Consider the following 19,913-nt stretch of genomic DNA (forward strand, 5'->3'; position numbering starts at 1 on the left):
TTGATTATATGTAGATAATTTTGATTTTTTTTTTCTTGATTCCTTTACTTTCATCACATGGCTGAATCATGCTAACCACTGTACACACACCATACTTATAGTAAGGAGCTGTTCTGTAATATGTTTTTAGTTCTTTGTTACTTCTTTGGCTCCATTTCCCCCTCTGAATTTTTCACTGGTCCACCTATTTTCCTGAGAATTTTTATTTTTTAAATAGATCAGTTTTTTCTGTTAGTCTTTCAGCATCATGCATCTATTCTTACTCCCATACATCTCTACAGATGTGATAATGATATTGTTTAACTGCAGTGTCTTTCTTCTAGACAGTACTTTGGACTTGAGAAGTCTATTAAGGGCTGCAGCTATTTTATTTCTATTCTAGATTCTTGCAGTAAATTCCTTACTTATGTTTTTGGTGTCAGGAAAAGAAAAGAGCATTCTGATGATTTCTGTAAGCATCATGGACCAAGTTTTGTTGCTAAATCCAGTGGGTTTAACCCTACTGACTAGAATTACTAACGAACCGGAGACTCTGTCTCAGCCCAAACAATATCTAGTGAATAGGTTTTTATGAATGCACAAAATTTTGAAGATAGATTTAGCTTCAAATCGCTCTGAGGCAGAATAGTTTACAAAACATTCTGCAGAAAATGTTTTAGTGGATTTGTCACCCTCCCCCAAAAAGGCTCAGAGCAACTTGCAATGAAAATAAGATAAGTCATAAAAACAGATACAAAAAGAGTAAGTTATAACTCATTCCACAGAAAATACACCAAAACTTAACCTTGTTTGCTAAAAGTGCATCCAAATAAGACCTTAAAAATGCTTCTGGAACATGCCCAGACTGGGGCTCTGGTGAGCTTTAATGGGTAGAGAATTGCAAAGCTGAAAATGTAGAGAAAGACCTGCTACTTTGTTTGACCAAAAAAAAATGGTGAATGGATAAAGCTTGCGGGAGGTTGCTCTCAGCTGACCTTTGGGATCATGATGGAACATAAGGGTGAAGGTTGTCCCTTAGGTATGTAAGACCCAAGCCATTTAGGGAATTATAGGTCATAACTAGCTCCTTGAATTGCATCCGCGAAGCCATTGAACTCTGGATCATGGGATAATGTGGTTGTGGAGACTTGCCTTGGTCAGAAGGTGGGTTGCTGCATTCTGTACCAGCTGTTGCTTCCTGATAGCCCAGCCTTGAGGTTGCAAAAGCATAGACATCCCTGGCCAGATCTGTAGCTGAAAGTCACAGCCTTCTTACCATATGTAGTGGGTGAAAGGCTCTCCTAGTTACTGTTACAGCTTGAAAATTCAGGTACAGGAGCACCCCAAGGCTATGAATCTGAGTGACAAGGGGAGGCTGAGCACCATCAGTGGTGGGTTTCCCAGTTCCCCCCAGTCATGAGGTCTTTCAGTCACCATCACCACTGTTTTGTCTGGATTTGGCTTCAGTTGGTTCATTTGTATCCAGTCCTCAGCTGTAGCCAGCGGTAGCCTCAATCCCCCAAGATGACCCTTACAAGCCAGGATGGGGATGGGGTTCGGTTCACAACAGGTAGCCTGTATCTTCCCCCAAGTTTGCATTGGTGGGTAATAGCAATTAAAACGAATCCATATAAACCAGATGTGATGGAGCTTCCCAAACTCATACTGCAACTAAACTGGCAGTCTCCGAACCATATTGCATGCAAGAGATTTTTATCTGTTCAGTAGGTGCCAAAGTCATCACAGCAGACTGTGGATGATTCAATTTCTGGGTGGAGGCAACTGGATTTATCAGGCCATACTCTATCCAGAACACTTCCTCCAGGTGGCACTTTGCAAATGCAGTGGCAGTGGAGAGGAAAGCCTCTGTATTGTTGCTGCTGCCATGGTATAGTGCTTTAAAAAGGATCTATCCTGTAATCAATCAGCTTTAGCACAGATTAGAAACTACCTGCACTCAAACCATCTATCTGCCTGCTTCAGCCACCTCAGCACCCTCATGTTCCCAGGGAATCTGTGCCACCACAGGAGTGGGACCATATGTCTGGGTCTATGGCTCAGGTCAGCGTGCTGTCTACAGTTGAATCAGGCAAAGGAACTGTCAGGGTTGGTGGGAATATCCCCTAGAGTTCTGGAATCCTGCTGACTCTATGTACCTCCAATGTCGGACAGTAGCATCTTAACTACGATACTCCCTTCCCTCTCTACCCAGTGATTGGAATTCCTGTATTTAGGCAGCTACAAAACATAAGTCCAATTCATGTCCCACCTTGTGTTAACTCTGTTTTTTATTTGGGATAATGTTGTAATTGTCAAAGAGGCCATGACATCGTGGTCAAGCCCTGATGAGTCAACCTTGGTGTGCATGTTGAAATCGGACAAGGACAATGATGTCCTTAATATTCCTTCCAAGAGAAGCTCAACTAGCTTTATTAGGGGATTTGGTGTATGGCAGGGTGGCTGATACACTAACAGAATCCCCAGTCTATCCCTGGCTTTCAGCATAAGGTAGACTTGCTCTGTGTTGGACAAGTTAGGCATTGACTGTGACCCGCTACATTCACTGAGACAGGAAGAGGACAGGGGACTAGCAACAAAGGGAGCAGAAGGCTGCGGGTAACGGAGCTTAGCCACCCCCCCCCCGCTCCAAACTAATTTTGCCATGAACGGCAATAGCAGCAGCACCACTGCCATGCCCCACCACTGCATACAGCCCCTGTGTGCTCTGCCCCCCCACCAATATTTTCTCCCATTGCCTATGGATAACAACAAAGTGACATAATACCGTATTTCAAATCCAGTTAGAGCTCAAAGCCTCTGGATTTGGGAATGTTTCAGTGTTGTGAATATTGTAACTTTGTACATATATTTTAGTTTTACTGCAATTTTTATGTTGGGATGTTGTTACTTTTTATTTTAATCCTGGTGATGTCCATGAGGATGTCTAATGACAGAATCCTCCTCTTTCATTATGTTGTGTTTTGCCTAGGATCAAGCTCTTAAAATATGCACTTCAGAAGCTTAATGTTTGTCTGAGCACACAGTATGGTGTTTTAGATGGATTAAATATTTGCGATCTATGGTGTTGCAGTTTACTGTAAACCTATAAATGCATTAATTTGATTCTTTACAAATTTAAAATGTGTTAAGTGTCAGGATTTCTTGTTTATAGAAATGGTGGCAATGGTTTCTTAAAAGTATGATTGTTTTTATTCCCTTTGAGAGGCATGAAATCTGTAGAAAAATGTATGCATTTAATTATAGTCTGTATAACAGGATGTTGGGACTGTCGCAGGCCAGCTGGGCACTGTGAGTATATTTATTTAGCCACACGGCTGTTTGGTTTGGGATTGAGGAGGCAGAGTTGGGAGTAAAATAATGGTAAATTTATTATAGCTTTTATATATATACAACAGTTAACAAAGAAATAAATGCAATAAACAGATAATGCAATATTAAAGAGATAAAGTAATCTATTTATCTGTTGTTATTAACTATCACAGGCTAGCTAGGCACTGTGAGAATATTAGCTCCTGGGCTGTTTAAAACAATAAATAGATATGGGTTGGCAACTTATTGGCGGTTTCTCAATGCCAGGTGCGCATTCGGTGATTCTAGCGAAGTCAGGTGTCCCCTATTAACGCTGTCTGAAGGATTACTGGGGTAGATCCCTTGATCAGAATCTGATCCTCACTCGCACCGGGAGTCTGGAGTCTGGGCTTGGAACAGCAATTTTTGTCTTGTTTCCTCTCGTTCCTTTTCTTATTGGTTACCTGAGTCGCGCAGTTTTTATACCTAGTTTTATGCTAATTTGCTGGCCTTAGGGCTATTTACAATCTTGTTTTTATAGCTATTACTCTATGGGATTAAAAGGTGTTAAAATTATTATAAAAGGTTACTACTCAGACTTGGGTTTATCTAATAAGTAAATTGCAACACAGCATCTGCAGGTTTTAAATTAACATTACCCTGCTTAATTTTAGCCCCTTTAGAACTCTTTGACTATGCTTTTTTGAGATGTCTTTTCTTGAAATGAGCTGGATAAGCTAGGCAGTTGAATTGTTTTTATTATTATCAAGGCTAAATTCTGAGCAAGAAAGAACTATTAGGTTAGCTAATTTTATAGCTATAGCTTTGTCTTTGAGGCCTAGTCAGTTCCACAAAGAGTTACAAGTTATATTTGTGGGTTACAAAAATACAAGCTTTAAATTAGATAAAAGTTTTAAATGCCTCTAAGAAGCACATATTTATTGCTTATTAATTTTTTTGGTTCCGGCCATCACAATTTGCCCCTTGCTTCTTTGGAGCTTTTGGCAAGACTTACAAATATGATTTCTGCAAGGTGGCATATACACGGTTGGCAGAAACAACAACATTTATATTGGCATGGGTATTAGACTTAATTTTATAACAACAACCTTTAAAGATTATATTGAATAATATTAATCTTATAACTAAACTTCCTTAGTTTGTAGCAATAATAAAAGAGCATTTTTAGTAAAGTTATACATTTGCACAGTATAAATTATTTTATACTATTTATACAGTGGGGAAGTGTTAGTAGCACATTTAATAATTTGCCCTCCCGCTTGGGCTATGAGAGTAAGCTGTTTACTTTTTTGGGTATCTTCAAGCAAACTGTTGATATAGGCTGCTACTTTATCCCACCCTTTTTGTTGGGGCATGTCTACATTTTGAACCCAGGACTTTGGAAGATTTGGGTTAAAGGTGAGACTTTTTAGCTGGTTTTTTGGCTACATTAAAATAGCTTCCTGGTCTTGAACAATCAGGATAGCTGATGCTCCTTGAAAATTTTGAGCTTCTGCACAGCAGCTGGTGCAGGAGGTCTAAAACACTCTGTTGGGATAGTACAGGCTGCCAGGACTTTTCCAACAAACTCGCTGAGCTAGGGTAATGTAGGGAGTCACTGGTAGGGGTGTTATACAAATCTTGTCGGGGGGACTATTGGGCCACCCCCTCTACAAAGTTTCCAAGCTGTTTAGAATGCCATTTACAGGGTACACTGGAGATTGAGCTAAATACTTGGGGTTTTCTGGGGTTATAACTTTTTCAAATGGGATAATGCAAGTCCCAGTCCTACGTATATTTTCCTCCCAGTCCTGTTGTTAAGAGATGGGCAGTGGACCATGTGCTGTTTGCTACCCCATGTATGACAAAAAAGCATTTCGTCTTGCTACAACCCTCCCATCGTGTGCTCTATGTGTCTCAGTAAACTAACCGTTGGGTTAAAACTGGGAGTAGTCCATGTCGTTTTAAGCCAGCAGGCTATTTTGTGTGTCTGAGATTTATTTATTTTTTTTTTATCACTTGGGATAAATGAATGTTAAGTGAAAGCTGCACTTGGGCACACGCAGTGCTCCAAGTTTGATTAGCATCAGCTTGAAAGGCTGCATGCATTAATAGATAACTTATTTGTGCTGCTTCATGGCTTGGTTGCTACTAACTTATTAGTGTATTCTAGGGCTATGTTATTAATTATACCTCCTTTAGTGAGAAAACGTATAGCTTGTCGTATATTTATGATTTTTGGGTGTTTTTCTGAGATTTATTTGTTTTAAATTCCCATGGCTGAATTAAGCTTGTTCCATGTGTGGTCTAGGGTACCTCTTTTTTTTTTCGGGCACTTGGAGGCTGTTGGGCTGTGGGTTGAAAAACAGTTGGCCAAGTTTAGTGCAACATTTTTTTTTCTGCCAACCAGGCACTGGCAGAACAGTTGGAGAATGCTAATCCAAAAAGAGTCATCACAAGTGTATCTGCTACCTCACTTGTCTAATGTCACCCCATGGTGGAGGTCCCAGACCAGAGCTCCAGTTCTCCTTAATGCCTCCTTGTTTAATGCTCGTATTACCTTTAACCCTGAGCAACAGTTTATCAGAATGGCAATGTGCATTCCTGCTTAATGCAAAAAAATAGCTTCATAGCTTCTAGGGTCGGAAGGGACCTGAACAGATCATCTAGTCCGACCCCCTGCCATGGCAGGAAAGAGTACTGGGGTCAAATGACCCCAGCAAGATGTGCATCTAACCTCCCCTTAAACACCTCCAGGGTAGAAGCCTGCACCACTTCTCTTGGAAGTTGGGTCCAGACCCTAGCCGCCCTGACCGTGAAGTAGCGCCTCCTGATATCTAACCTAAACCTACCCTCTGCCAGCTTGTGACCATTATTCCCGGTCACTCCTGGCAGTGCTCGGGGGAACAATGACTCCCCCAATGCCTGCTGATTTTTTCCCTCCCCCCCCCCCCCCCCCCCCCCCCCCCGACTAGCTTATAACAGGCCACAAGATCCCCCCTCAGCCTTCTCTTTTGGAGGCTGAACAGGTTCAGGTCCTGTAGCCTCTCCTCATAGGGCCTGCCCTGTTGCCCCTGATCATGCGAGTGGCCCTCCTCTGGACCCTCTCCATGCTGTCAACATCCCTCTTGAAGTGTGGCACCCAGAACTGGATGCAGTACTCCAGCTGCGGCCTGACCAGTGCTGCATAGAGGGGGAGGATCACCTCTTTGGACCTGCCTGAGATGCATTTGTGGATGCATGACAAGGTGCAGTTGGCCTTCCTGACTGCCTCCCCACACTGCTGGCCCATGTTCATCTTTTTACCCCCTCGTCCAAATCACTGATGAAGATGTTGAACAGCGTGGGCCCGAGGACCGAGCCCTGCGGAATCCCACTGCCCACGTCCTTCCAGGTGGAGAAGGACCCATCCACTACCGCCCTCTGGGCGCAGCCCTCCAGCTAGTTGGCGACCCATTTGACTGTGTGGGTGTCTACACCACAGCCCCCCAGTTCCTTAATGAGAACGGGGTGAGAGACAGTGTCGAAAGCTTTCCGGAAGTCCAGGAAGACTATATCTAGTGCTACCCCTGCATCTAATGATCTGGTGATCTGATCGTAAAAGGCCACCAGGTCGGTCTGACATGACCTGCCACTGATAAACCCGTGTTGGTTGCCCCTAAGCATGCAGTCCCCTGCTGGCCCCTCCTGGATGTGTGTCATCATAATTTTCTTGAACAGCTTGCCTAGGATCGAGGTAAGACTAACCGGCCTGTAGTTTCCCGGGTCCTCCTTCCTGCCTTTTTTGAAGATGGGGACCACGTTGGCCCTTTTCCAGTCCTCCAGTACCTCACCAGAGCACCATGAGTGCTTGTAAAGTTGTGCCAGGGGACTTGCAATGACCTCGGCCAGTTCCTTTAGAACTCTAGGGTGGAGATCGTCGAGACCGGCTGACTTGAATACGTCCAACCCCTCCAGAAGCTCCCTAACTAAATCCTCGCTAACTCATGGCCCAGGTGTGCCTCCCCCAGGGCCTAAGGGGGGCCCAGCAGGGAGGTGGCTGTTCTGGCCCCTACTTAGGAAGACAGAGGCAAAGAAATCATTAAACATGTTAGCTTTGCCGTCTGGTGTGATGACCAAGTTTCCCATCGCGTCCTGCAAGGGCCCCACATTACCTGGGACCTTCTTTTTACCCCCTATGTATTTAAAAAAGGACTTCTTATTGTCCTTAATCTGGGAAGCTAGTCCCAGTTCCATCTCTGCCTTGGCCTTCCTAACTGTTACAGGAACTTTCCCTGGTCGGGCTTACCACAGATCACGAATAGGTGGGAGAACAGTGAACAGGCTTGGTAGCTTTTATTACTGAATATCAACGTAGCCGCGCAGCGGCTAGAACTCGCCACGCCTCACGCGCCCTAATGGTGCGCGAGACTGATGAACCTGGCTGGTGAGTAGGTTCTGGGGGTTCAGGTTGCCGGGATCAGGCGGGTCTCTGCGTCCTCCTTTGGCTGGCCACACCGAAGGCTGAGCTGTGTCCGTATTAATCTGCTGTGAATCGTTCCGAGTCCATTGGACGCAGAAAGGACCTTGATGATCAGGTGCAGGCTCCTTTTATAGCTTAAGTGACGTGCAGTGGTGTGTTTGTGTGAGGCACCTTTCGATAGGCCTGTGGCACTGACTGACTGGCGCTGGACTCTGCCTTGTGGAAAATTCTAGCTACCGCTTATCTCTTACATTGCTGGCAGAAAAACAACTATAGTCTGCCTAGCAACTATTACATAGCTCTGTATAACTTTTCTGATTGGTGAACATGGCCACTTAACAAACATAGTGATCACAACACTAACTACCCCCCTACATCCCCGAGCAACTACAGAATAGTCCTCCCTGGTGATGACCCCTTCTTTCCATTGGGTGTAAGCCTCCTTTTTAGCAAGAAGACATTCCTGGATGCTTTTGGTGAGCCACAGAGGCTTGTGTGCTCTCTTGCTCCCTTTGATCCTCGTTGGGATTACCTTCCTTTGGGCTTGGAGGATCGCCTCCTTAAGGAGTGACCACTCTCCTTGGACAGCGGTTTTCTTGTTTGGGTGCTTAACTATTTTCCTTTCTGTTTTTGGGATTGGTAAACTTCTCAGTGGGGTTGGTTTATTTGCTGGAATGCATCTCCATTTACATACTTGAACGCACATTGTCCAGGCATGATGATGGCATGGTTATCTTGCAAAAATGATGTTGGCACAGTGCCCCCTATGAGTTTAGCCAGTTGTTCTGGGTTGATCAGGGCTGTGCCCTGCAGACTTTCTCAGACTATTTGGCGATAGGCAGCTATAGTATATTTAATTTCGTGAGCAATCCCCACTTTATTTATATGGCGGAACCACAAAATATCTGGAACATGGGATATGTTGGCTTTTTATTTTGTGGGCCACCACTTAACAGCATAAGAGCTGTTTTTAAACTACTATAGTACCTTGTTATACCTGGAGGACCGGTGTATTTGGTAAGCTGTACAGCATTGTGCCAAAGTATTATTGGGCAGGGGAACTGCTGCAGTTATTGTCTCCCGTGGAGGCGGGGTTGAAGGATTTGGTTGCCTTTTTGGACTTTGGGCGGTTGTAGAATTTTGAGCTGCAGGCGGGGTTACGGCAGTGGTTACATCAGGACTCAGGGTGGGCAGTGTACCTGAAGGCAGAAATATAACAGCACCAGGGTTATTGGAAGAAACTACAACAATTTCTCCCTGTCCCACACTTGTTTTCCTTGATTCTAGCATATGGGAGTAACTACCCTGTCTCACAGTAACATTGACAGGTTCCCCCTTGCCAGTCCACAATCTATGGCCGACGACTGGGAGGCTAGTTTCTCACTTCTTTGATTGCAGCTGGGTGTTCCCAGTATCTGTGTGTCTGAGGCCTTGACAGTGGGTGCAATCTGGGGTGTGGGAGCATGGGAATGCCCCATATCAGTTAAACAGCAGCAAACAATTAGCAGTCCTGTCATTGATATAAAAATCACGGTTCGTTTCTTTGGAGGCTCACGAATAATAATTCTTCAGGCACACGTTGTTAGTAACACAAAGGATATATTTGCAAATAGGGTCAGAGTGAAAACAAAAGACCACACTCTGCCCCCGAGGAAAACTCTCAGCTGGGTTTTATCCCTTCCCCCCTGGGCACGTGTGCAGAAGCAGGAACTCTTACAACTCATTTCCGGTTCATACAAACATACATGAAATGATGTCACGTCATCCGTCGCATGTGCATTATAATTAACTACTTAAGTATGCGGGGCGGATAGGCATATATGCATTAGCTAATTACGCATGCTTAAAAAGCTCTCCAGGTTACCAAAAGTTCAAACCCCTCCCTTTCCCAAGGACACAGCCAATTAAATCACAGCCTTTGTAGTTTACAAGAGTAGAGGCAGAGGAGTTTGAAGGTATGTGTGATTTAGTGTTACAAAGAGATAGTAAATTAGCGAGATGTCCTTGGTGGTGTTTCTTCTTATCGGGTACGAGATACAAACTGTGCAGTTCTAACAACACTCTAGTCACTATACATTTTTAATAATATTTCTAACATCATGATGGCATTTTACTCCTTTATTGCTGGATGAGGGTAGCGGCGTTGCTCTGGAAGCAGGGTGACGACTCCAGAGCACCCCGAGATTGCTATGGCTGTGCCTGCGGATGGACCCAATCTGCAGGAACAAGGAAAAGTGGAGTCTGGCTCCCGTTAGATGGATCTGACTTTGACACCCACCATGAGTTATGTATGTCCTGTGCCATTAGCACCCCTTCCCATTTGTCCCCCTGTGGATGCCTAACTACTACCTGGTCTCCCACCTGGAGTTTTTCTCTAACTATCCTTTTGGCCATTTTACTGCTGGCTCATGGGGCCCACGGTTTGACAAAGGCTTGCTGCATGGGGCTTCCTCAGGCACGGGACTGATTGTTGGCCCAGCTGACTGAGCAATTCAGGTGCAGGTTCAGTTTTTGAACGCCGATGCAGCGGCTATTTGCAGGTTGCACTTTTAAGATACTGTTGGGTCGTTCTACTAGTTTATTAAATTTTGGGTGATGGGGAATGTGCTAGGTCTACGGCACATGATGTTTTGCGGCCTGCTCATAGACGAGATGATTGCGAAAATGTGACTTGTTGTCACTTTGCAGCTCTATGGGAGACGGGTAGATGGCTAACAGGTTTTCTAGTGCTGTGCAGGTGTCCTGTGCACTGGCCTGGTAGAGGCCTGGGTAAACATTATTTTGGTAACTGCTTCTACTGCTATAAACACATACTGTCACTTTTTGGGAGTGCGGGGAAGTGGGCCTATAAAGTCACATAGCTAAACTTGCTATATTACCTTTCCATCGCGCCGCAACAAAGGGGTAGTTGAGCAGGGGCTAGTTGGGCTTTGACTTCCTGGCAGGTGATGCAGGAGTTGACTAATTCTTGCACTTCTTTTTTAGTTAGTTGAATGCCCCAGGTGGCTGGTAGGCAAGCAGTGCTATCATGGTCAGGGTGCCCATGCTGCTGATACAGCCATTTTGCAGCTAGCACTCTAGGGACCAGGGTGGGGCTGTGGACCCAGCCCTGGGGTAAGACTGTGTAGGTGTACTGCTGTTTCAGCTATGCGAAGGCAAACAAAGGTTAGTGATTTTTATAGATGGGGATAGCAAACATGTCCTTAATGTTTACGGATCCCATCTACTGAGGGCTATAGCACTTGATGCTTTCAGTCAGTGCAGGCATGGATGGGACCATGGCTGTCAGGTGGTCGGTGTTGGCATTCAAAGCCTTAAAATTAACAGTTAATCGCTAATATCCATTTGGTTTACGGACCGGATACACTGGGTTGTTGCATGGGGAGTGAGTTTGAATGATGGTTTCCTCCTCAAGCCGGTTGATAATGTCTTGAATGGGTTGTGTTGTTTCAGGGGGTTTGCAGTATTGAAGTAGGTGTACCTCCTTCACGGCTAGCAGGGCAAGTGAGGTCATGGAACATCAGGCTACTGCCATCATCATGTCTTCTAGCTTGCTCTCCTGGGCCGTGGCACATCTAAACTGCTAGGTTTTCTGCTTAAGGATAAACCGCTGCCCCTGCAATATGTTCAGATCCAGCAAATTCGGCCCTCTCCAGAGCATTACAGCGGCTGCTGTTACTATGGAACCATTAGGCAAGGTGAACGTGTGTCGGACTAAATGTCCTGGTCGTTTGGTGCCTCCCACTCCTACTACCTGGTAGGGGGTTCCCTGTGCTTCTTTTCATTCTGCACAGTTTAAAATGCATAGCTGGGTACCAGTGTTTAGTAGCATGTTAATTGACTTTTTACTGTTACTTAATTGAATTTCTACAGGTATCTGAATTAAGGGGCTAATATTAATTTTAGATACTGCTCTCTAGCTTGCTACTGCCCCCATTGTGGCCCCTTTCTTTGGGAGTTGGGCTGGCCAGACTCCCTAGGCCATGGGATTAGGTGGGGCAAAGGTTGGCAGCCCTGCATGTGCCTGGGAAAATGCTGATAGTTTTGCCCTTAGGGCAGAGAATCTCTCCGGTGACACTGTTGGTGGTGCAGAAAGCTCTGCTTTTGGGCTTTCCTTCTTGGTACAGTGTTTAGCCCACAGCCCTTGCAAGACATGGGTGGGCAGTCTGTTGATTTGCACTTCATTGAAACAGGCAGCTAACAAGTCTTTCCACATTTTTGCTTGAGGAGTCTTGGGCTGGCTTTTCCTGGCTTTTCTCAACAATTCGGGGGTGCCAGGGGGTTTATTTTTCACTGAGACCACTGCCATGGCCTTGGCAGTTCTCGTTGACTTAGTAAGCCTTGGCTTCTGGAAAATGGGTAAAAGCTGCACTAATTGCTGGATCACATCTCTTACCAGGTGTTTCATTGTCTTTGTCTCCAAGGCCAACAGGGTTGAGGTGTACTTTGTGGGTGCAAAACCTCCTCCACAACGGCGCTGTCACAGTTTCTGCATGTGGAGTGCGAGTCCAAACTGCTGTGCAGCAGGCAGTTTTTTCTGAGTTAGCTCATGCCCATGGGGAAGGGTTGAGTTCTACTTCCAAGTTACCATAACTGGCTGCAGTGGCTTGGAGCACAGCAGAAGACAAAGTAACATTTGTATCACCTTCTGCAAACTGATTTAACTGGAGCTCAGGGTGCAGAACCATTTTTGCGGCCTCAGCTCTATTCACTGAAATTGCAAATGCCCCTTCGCTATATATTTGAATTAGCCAGTTTATTACGGGCTCTTCTGGCTTTTGAATATTTTTAATCTCTGCGCAGGCAAAGAAATTCAGCTCTGTTCAGGGATTCTCTCCTTGCAGCCTTGAATGAGTTATTACCATGTGCTAAAAACTTGGCTGAGTTTCTCTCTCGGGGAGGGAAAGGCTTGGCTAGGTTCCTCCCTCTGGGCAGGAACATACAGGGGTGCTTCAGCACCAGGCTCGTTATCGATGTTCTCCCTTTGATCTTCCCAGAGCTCAACTTCTGGTTTATTTCTATACAGACACTTATAGAAGGATGGCTCCACCACTTGTGTTAACTACATTCCCTTCTGGAGGAAAGCGGCCATGCGTGCGATTATAATTTTTTCATTCCTCTGTTCTAAAGTCTCTAAATGGCTCTGTGTAGCTTGCACAGTCCTGCACACCACACTGTTAAAATCCTTTTCTTCCCTTAATTCCCTCTTAAGCTGGGTTACTTGGTCTCTTAGGAACTGGTTCTCTTGATGGAGTTGAGTGGCTTCCTCTGCTCCCAGTCTTAGGCAGGTTGCCAGCAGCCAAGACAGGCATTCCTTCTTAGGTCTGTCCTTTTGCATGGTAGTGAACGCAGCCCACGGACAGGGTACTGTGGGGGGATAGCTCCAGGTGGGTCTCAACCTCTCTTTATCCCATCCTGGATTCTTAATATCCATAACCTCTTCTATCAAAGCAATCAGTGGAGTCCATCTCTCTGCACCATTTTTTCCCTCTGAATTCACCATCCTCAATCCTGTTTGTGATGCCAATTTTGTCACAGGACAGCTGGGCACTGTGAGTATATCAATTTAGCCACTTGGCTGTTTGGTTCAGGATCGAGGAGGCAGAGTTGGGAGTAAAACAATGGCAAATTTATTATAACACACGCACACGCACACACCCCCCCTCCCCCCAGTTAACAGACAGATAAATGCAATATCAAAGAGCTAATAGTAAATAACAACAGATAATAACGACAGATAAATAGATCACTCTGTCACAGGCCAGCTAGGCACTGCGAGAATATCAGCCCCTGGGCTGTTTAAAACAACAAATAGACAGACATGGGTTGGCAACTTATCCAGCAGTCTCTCACTGCCAGGTGCACTGCCAGGTGATTTCAGCCAAGTCAGGCGTTCCTGAACAATGCTGTCTGGAGGATTACCAGGGAATGTCCCTTGGTCAGGATCTGATCCTCACTCACACCGGGAGTCCGGAGTCCAGGCTTGGAACAGCAATTTCTGTCCTGTTCTCTCCTTTCTTTCCCTTTCCTGTTGGTCACCTGACACACGCACTTTTTATATCTAGTTTTATGCTATTTGCTGGCCTTGGGGCCATTTACAATCTTGTTTTATAGCTATTATCCTATGAGGTTAAAAGGCGTTAGAAATCATTATAATAAACTACTGCCCAAGCTTGGGTTTATCCAATAAGCAAATTGCAACACAGCATCTTCAGGTTTAAAATTAATATTACCCTGCCTAAATTCAGCCCCTTCAGAACTCTCTGACTATGCTTTTTTGAGATGTCTTTTCTTGAAATGTACTGGATAAGCTAGGCAGTTGAATCCAGTTTTTATCATCATCAAGGCTAAATTCTGAGCAAGAAAGAACTATTAGGTCAGCTAATTTCACAGGTATAGCTTTGTCGCTGAGGCCTAGTCAGTTCTACAAACAGTTACAAGTTACATTTGCAGGTTACAAAAATACCACTTTATATTAGACAGAAGTTCCAAATGCTTCGAAGAAGCATATATTTATTGCTTATTCATTTCTTTGGTTCTGGCCATCACATTGCCCAGGTGGTATAGGGCAGGTGGTCTGCCCCCTGCCCCACATTCAGCTGGCAGCTGTCCCTGTTATGCTCCACAGGGGTCCAAGCCCTGCCTGAGGCAGCCTGTGCCATGTTCCTACCTGTATCTGCCAGGCAACTGCAGATAGCCCTGGCCAGTGCATGCAGCTTCCTGGCTGGGCTGCTCTTGCTGCTGTGGTGGCTCAGGTACTGCTTAGGTCCTCCCATCCCTGCTCCTGTCCCTGCTGTGCCTCTCCAGGCAGGGGGGATTGTAGCTGGGTGGCTCCTGCCACAGCATGTGAGGCTCCAGCTTCCCACCTGCCTTTCACCCACATGGCCACTTGCAGGTGGCTGCTCTTCATGCCAGGCAGGTGGAATGGGTGGAAGGTGGTCAGGAGCTGGAGGCTTGTGTGCTGGGGTAGGTGCCACCTGGCTGTAAACCCGCCCCCCCCCCGACCAACCTAGAGCAGTAGAGCTGGGGCAGAAGGAGGAACTACTGGAGGCAGGGGGAGCCAGGTAATACCCAAGTAGCTGCAGCAACACCAAGAGCAGCCCTGCTGGGAAGCCGGGCAAAGTGGCTCAGGCTGGGGCAATGCCATTGGCTGACACCGGGCAGGTGGGGGGTGGTAGCAAGGCATGGGCTTCCCTGGGAAGAAGCAAGTGAGGAGCCCCATGCAGAGCACTGAGGGGGCAGCCAAGGAGTGGATACAATCAATTGGTGACCTGGATTCAACCCATGGGCCATCTTTTGCCCACCCCTGCTACATACTGTACTATATACTGGTATGGCATATACTATGTACACTGCTTAGCACTTTTATTTCTAGTTTTGGATCACTGTTAGTCTGGAAACCTTACTTTCGACCTTGTTACTGTGGGTAAACATACCAGGAGTACAAAACTCCAGGTGGCATTGTGCTCAAGCTCATTGGTAGCGCACAAGCGTTTCCAGCAAGTCAAGGTTGTGATCCTTGGGAGAAATCATTTAATATATTGTATTTTGAAAAGTGATTTTGAATAAATATGTTGTAGGGTCACCAGTTGGTTGCCTTGTAAATCCTGTGTAGCACGTCTTAAGTTACTTAACTCAATATAAGAGTTAGCTTGCGTATAAGTGTATGTTTAGTGCTTTTCTTGACTGGGCTTGCAGCGGAGTACAATGGAAGACCTAGAGCCATTGGTGGTATTGAAGTTTATAATCAGATATTTGCATTCTGTTTTCTGATTGTACCGTCAGATATTTTATAGTGATTAGTGTTTCTCAGTGCAGAGAAAAATAAAAAAAACCCCTTTATACTCCTTGTCAATCTGACTGGGGGTGGGGTGGGGTTGGAATCTTTTGAGATGTCAAATATGTCCATCTTTTTGACTCACTAAGCAGAAGAGACCCTGTAGCCAGATGCCTGAAAGGCTTGTAACTGCTGGCAGGAGCACCATCATACTGAAGTAAAAAATCCTGTCTTTAACTGTGAGCTATAGCTGATGCATGGGGAGGAGATCACACACAGAGATGGGGATGGTAAGGAGTGGGGCTCAGAACAACCACAGCAACAAGAAGTTGTCTTGCTTGGGTGGGTTGAGCTGAGATAATCTTCCCAGCTCCTACAGGCCACCAGCAAAAACCTGGAAGTCCTGGGATTACCAGATATGACCAGCTTTTGTAATGTTGGAAATGGTTATTTCTTCAGTAATGTGCATGTGGCTCAGTACTTCATTGACTTGAAACATTAAATCATTGTTTGTTCTTGAGACACCATTTTTGAGTCATTCTCCCATAGGTTTTCTGTAGGTTTTGTTTTTTAAACAGCAAACTACTGCTGGTTTTCTCAAATTTACAGCACGGCCAAGTATAGCGTGGTGACGTTTCTACCTCGATTCCTGTATGAGCAGATTAGAAGAGCTGCTAATGCTTTCTTCCTCTTCATTGCCTTACTGCAGGTACACTTTTATTGTTTTCCCTTTTAATGTCAAAGGAAAACTGCACTGTAACTATTCCAGTGACTGCTCAGTTGCAAGGAATTTTTTTTTAAGGATCGACAATCTTGAGCATAATACTATGCATAATAGGCACTATCCTCACAAATGTGAGGCTCCCTCTATATCTTACACTGCGATTAACATGTTAATAAATGTAAGTGGTGAGGATGTGCCCAATTTAATACTCTCTAAAATGGCAAAACAGCCCTCAAAATGGTCTAAATATAATATAGATATTTTTTTATGGCTGGTTCATATGGCACCTTAACTTGAACATGTAGCAGGTTAGGATCATGTTCTCACACTGCACTGACAAGTAGAAATAGCGTGACTTGGAATGTGATCCCCATTCCCAAATTTGTACCTCCTGCCATGCATGTGTGTCATAGCAGAAGGTAGGTGCAGATGTTAGAATTGGGCATTAGATCCCATAATTCCTATTAAATGCACATGTGACAGTGGTATGTAATATATAACTTAAAACATCTTTAACTGGAGATTTTTCAAAATTCTTTACAAAATAAATTCCCATTTTTATTTAAAATAAATAAATAAATAAAAGTAACGTTGCTAATATCCGTGTACAATACTGTAATAGTAACTAAAGAAGTTATGAAAAGGAAGTTTAAATTTACTTTTTTTTAACACAGGTGCTTGTAAAGCTAGGTTGTATTGGTTCTACTGGTCCAATTGGCTGATACAAATTAAGTCAGTAGAGCTATATTGATATAACTTAGCTAAATGAATCCAAGCATCTATGCCTTGGAAGGAGTGAAAAACCTTTTAACTACCTGAATCCAAGATGACTTTGAATTTAGGATGCCCCCCCAACAATTAGATTGTATGCATAGAACACTTAATTAAAAAAAAAAAATTTTTTCATGTAAACAGTCTAATTATTGGGGGTGGGGTTGGGGGGGGTTGCCCCCTGTGCCTGGGCCCCTGCTTCTTGTCCCCTACCCACATGTCTCCCTATACCCTTTGCTCGCCTATACCCATGTTGCCCCCTGGTGCCTGCACCCCTTCCCTTCTATCTACCCTGTTCCCCTGCCTTACCTCTACAATGACTATAGCTCTGACTCTAGCCCCAGGGCAGTCAGCAGGGGCAGCCCTAATCCTGGTTCAGTCTGGCCAGGCAGAAACAGTGGTGGGCCCTGATGGGTTGGGGCTGGAGCCAGACTAGAAGCCAAGGTCAAGCCAGAGCCAAGGATAAGTGGCAGTGGGAGCTAGAAGCTGGAAGGCAGCAGGCTACATGGTCTTCCCCATGCTTCCCCTTTCCCTCAAGCTGCATACCATGGGTCTCCTCTATGCACCCCACCATGGGATCTCCCTCATGTTCCCCACTGTGTCCCCCCTTCCCTACTAGACAAGGTGTCTTGGCCCAGGGCAAGCAGCTTAGCTGTGGCTTGGCACTGGGCTTGGAGCCAGAGCCACAGTAGCCACCTGTCCCAGCCTGCTACTCAAATCTGAGGCATGTCACGCACCGCGCCCCCCTTTTGATTGGCAAACCTTGTCTCGGATTCAAGTAAATATGGTAATACAATAATTCTGGAAACTTCTAAAGTGACCAATACTTGCTTTTCTCATGAAACTGAGTTCAGATAACTAAACCTTCCATAACTAGAAGCAAATGCTATATGAACAATTGAGGAGATGCAAACTTTTATTTCTCCTGTTTATGAAACTTTCATTGTTGGTCCTGCAGTATCATGCCTTAAATCTCTTATTGAGGTGGGACTGATTATGGTTCAAGCAACACCTTTTGACTAGCACAGTTTTATGGGAAACTTCCATAGGGTGCATGGGATGGAGGGGAAAAAGGAAACTTTCCATGTAGCTGTCCTTTTTTTAAAGCAATAGCTGGCTGAACATGAGCGGGGGGGGAGGGGGTTGTACATCAGAATGATTACTTTCATGCATGAGTTACTACATGACATGTAGGTAATGAGGTTAATGTTTCATCCTTGATGACTATGGTTTTAGTCCCACAACTCATTTAATAGCCTTAAAATGTTTAACTCAAACTCATTCTAACTGTAAATAATCAGCATAAAATAGTTTGACTTTTTTTTACAGCAAATTCCAGATGTGTCTCCAACAGGAAGATATACCACCTTGGTGCCATTGCTATTTATTCTAACAGTTGCTGGCATCAAGGAGATTATAGAAGACTATGTGAGTACAATTTACTACTTTTGGGAAATGGTTAACTTCAGGCAACAATGCAGGTTCTCCTGGCCTGTGTCTGCCTGCCTCTCCACTCCCCCCAGAACAGCTAGCAAGGAAGGGGTGTTTAGACTGGGTGGCAGGGGGGTGTTGCCACTGTGATTTTCCATGCCCCCCCCCCAGGCAGGGAGGTTGTGGGGAAGCCCTGCTGCTTGGATGGCTGGGGCATATTCCCTGCCACCAAACTTCCCCAGCAGTGGTGCAAACTTGGGCTCATGCAGCCTGGGCCGCCCAGCCAATCGCCGCCTGTTATCTCGGCAGTGCATGCACAGTTGGTTAGAAGCGTTACAGGTGGACAGACTAAGTCTTTTATTATACTAGAATATTTACTGCTGCTGCTTCAATTGGAGGTCCTATAGTTTACAATTCTCAGTTAGGAAAAGTTTTCATCCGTATTTTGACAAGCGAGGAAAATGGAACGGAAACATTTGGAAATTTTAGTGAAGAGCTTTTCCCTGCCTTCTTTTAAAGTATTATTTAGTTGTATTCTTCATCCTTTTTGTCTAGAAATGCACTATGGTTTATTATGCTCTTATAACAAAGGCTATAAGGTAATTCAAGATAAAGCCTTTCAGTCAAATTCTTACTAAGTTTGGATTGAGTTGGTTTAGAGTAGGGGTGCTTAACCCACAGTGTGTGGAGCCATGCCATGTCACCTATAGAGATCATTATGGGTTAGGAATTTCGTAGTGGAGGGAGCAGTGGATACTCTATGTGGCCAAATTTAGCTCTGCTGTAGCCAGTACTTTGCAGGAGAATCAGGGCCAGGCTTACCCCTCACCTATGTGGATTGGGATGGGCTGCTCCCTACCCTGTGCCCCTCGCCATCTGGATTGGGGTTCAGCTGCATACTTGTTGTGTTTTGGAACGGGCCCCTTCCACATGAGCCCCATGTGTCATATTGAGACCTCTGGCCAAATGCAGCCCACAGACAGATCTGCCACTGGGTGAAAAGATTGGGTACCACTGGTTTAGAGGGTGATATTAATATAAAGGAAAAGGAAGTTGATTCCAGGAGTGGGGGAGCAGTTTCCTGGGAGAGATGGGTAACTTTTCAGAACAATGTGTGGTTATTAGTCAAAAGATCTTTCAACTGACAGTCTTTGAATTACTTGCTATATCAGGTTTTGTTTCTTTCTTTTTGCATACGGCAGAGTTTTAGCACCATAATGTTAATGCCTTCCAGGTTTTATCATGTATGTTTATTTAGTTTTTCTTATAACATTTTAGGAGGCAAAACATTTAACATTATTATTAGCTGCTGTTGAGGAAAGTATAAGGAGCATGTTTTCAGCACAGTGAATACTTCCTTTTTAATTTAGATATAAATAAGGCAATATTTGAGTGGTGTTTGCTGAGTATAAAGATGTGTAAAGCCATATAGATAGTCTAATGTAATGATGAGAGAGAGC

At 44.8% G+C, this 19,913-nt stretch overlaps 1 protein-coding gene across 1 annotated transcript in view; it reads left to right on the forward strand.

The window, feature by feature from the left end:
- The window catches only part of ATP8A2 (ATPase phospholipid transporting 8A2), a 546,329-nt gene that overhangs the window by 46,419 nt on the left and 479,997 nt on the right, over nt 1-19,913 (forward strand). Inside the window, exons 3-4 of the mRNA XM_090028654.1 lie at nt 16,137-16,236; nt 18,352-18,450. Of these exons, the coding sequence (XP_089884780.1) occupies nt 16,137-16,236; nt 18,352-18,450 (199 nt within the window). The remainder of the gene's footprint in view (nt 1-16,136; nt 16,237-18,351; nt 18,451-19,913) is intronic.

This window comes from Crocodylus siamensis, chromosome 1 (assembly GCF_052110815.1).
Source record: "Crocodylus siamensis isolate JL-2025a chromosome 1, ASM5211081v1, whole genome shotgun sequence".
In the NCBI taxonomy this organism is placed as follows: Eukaryota; Metazoa; Chordata; order Crocodylia; family Crocodylidae; genus Crocodylus; species Crocodylus siamensis.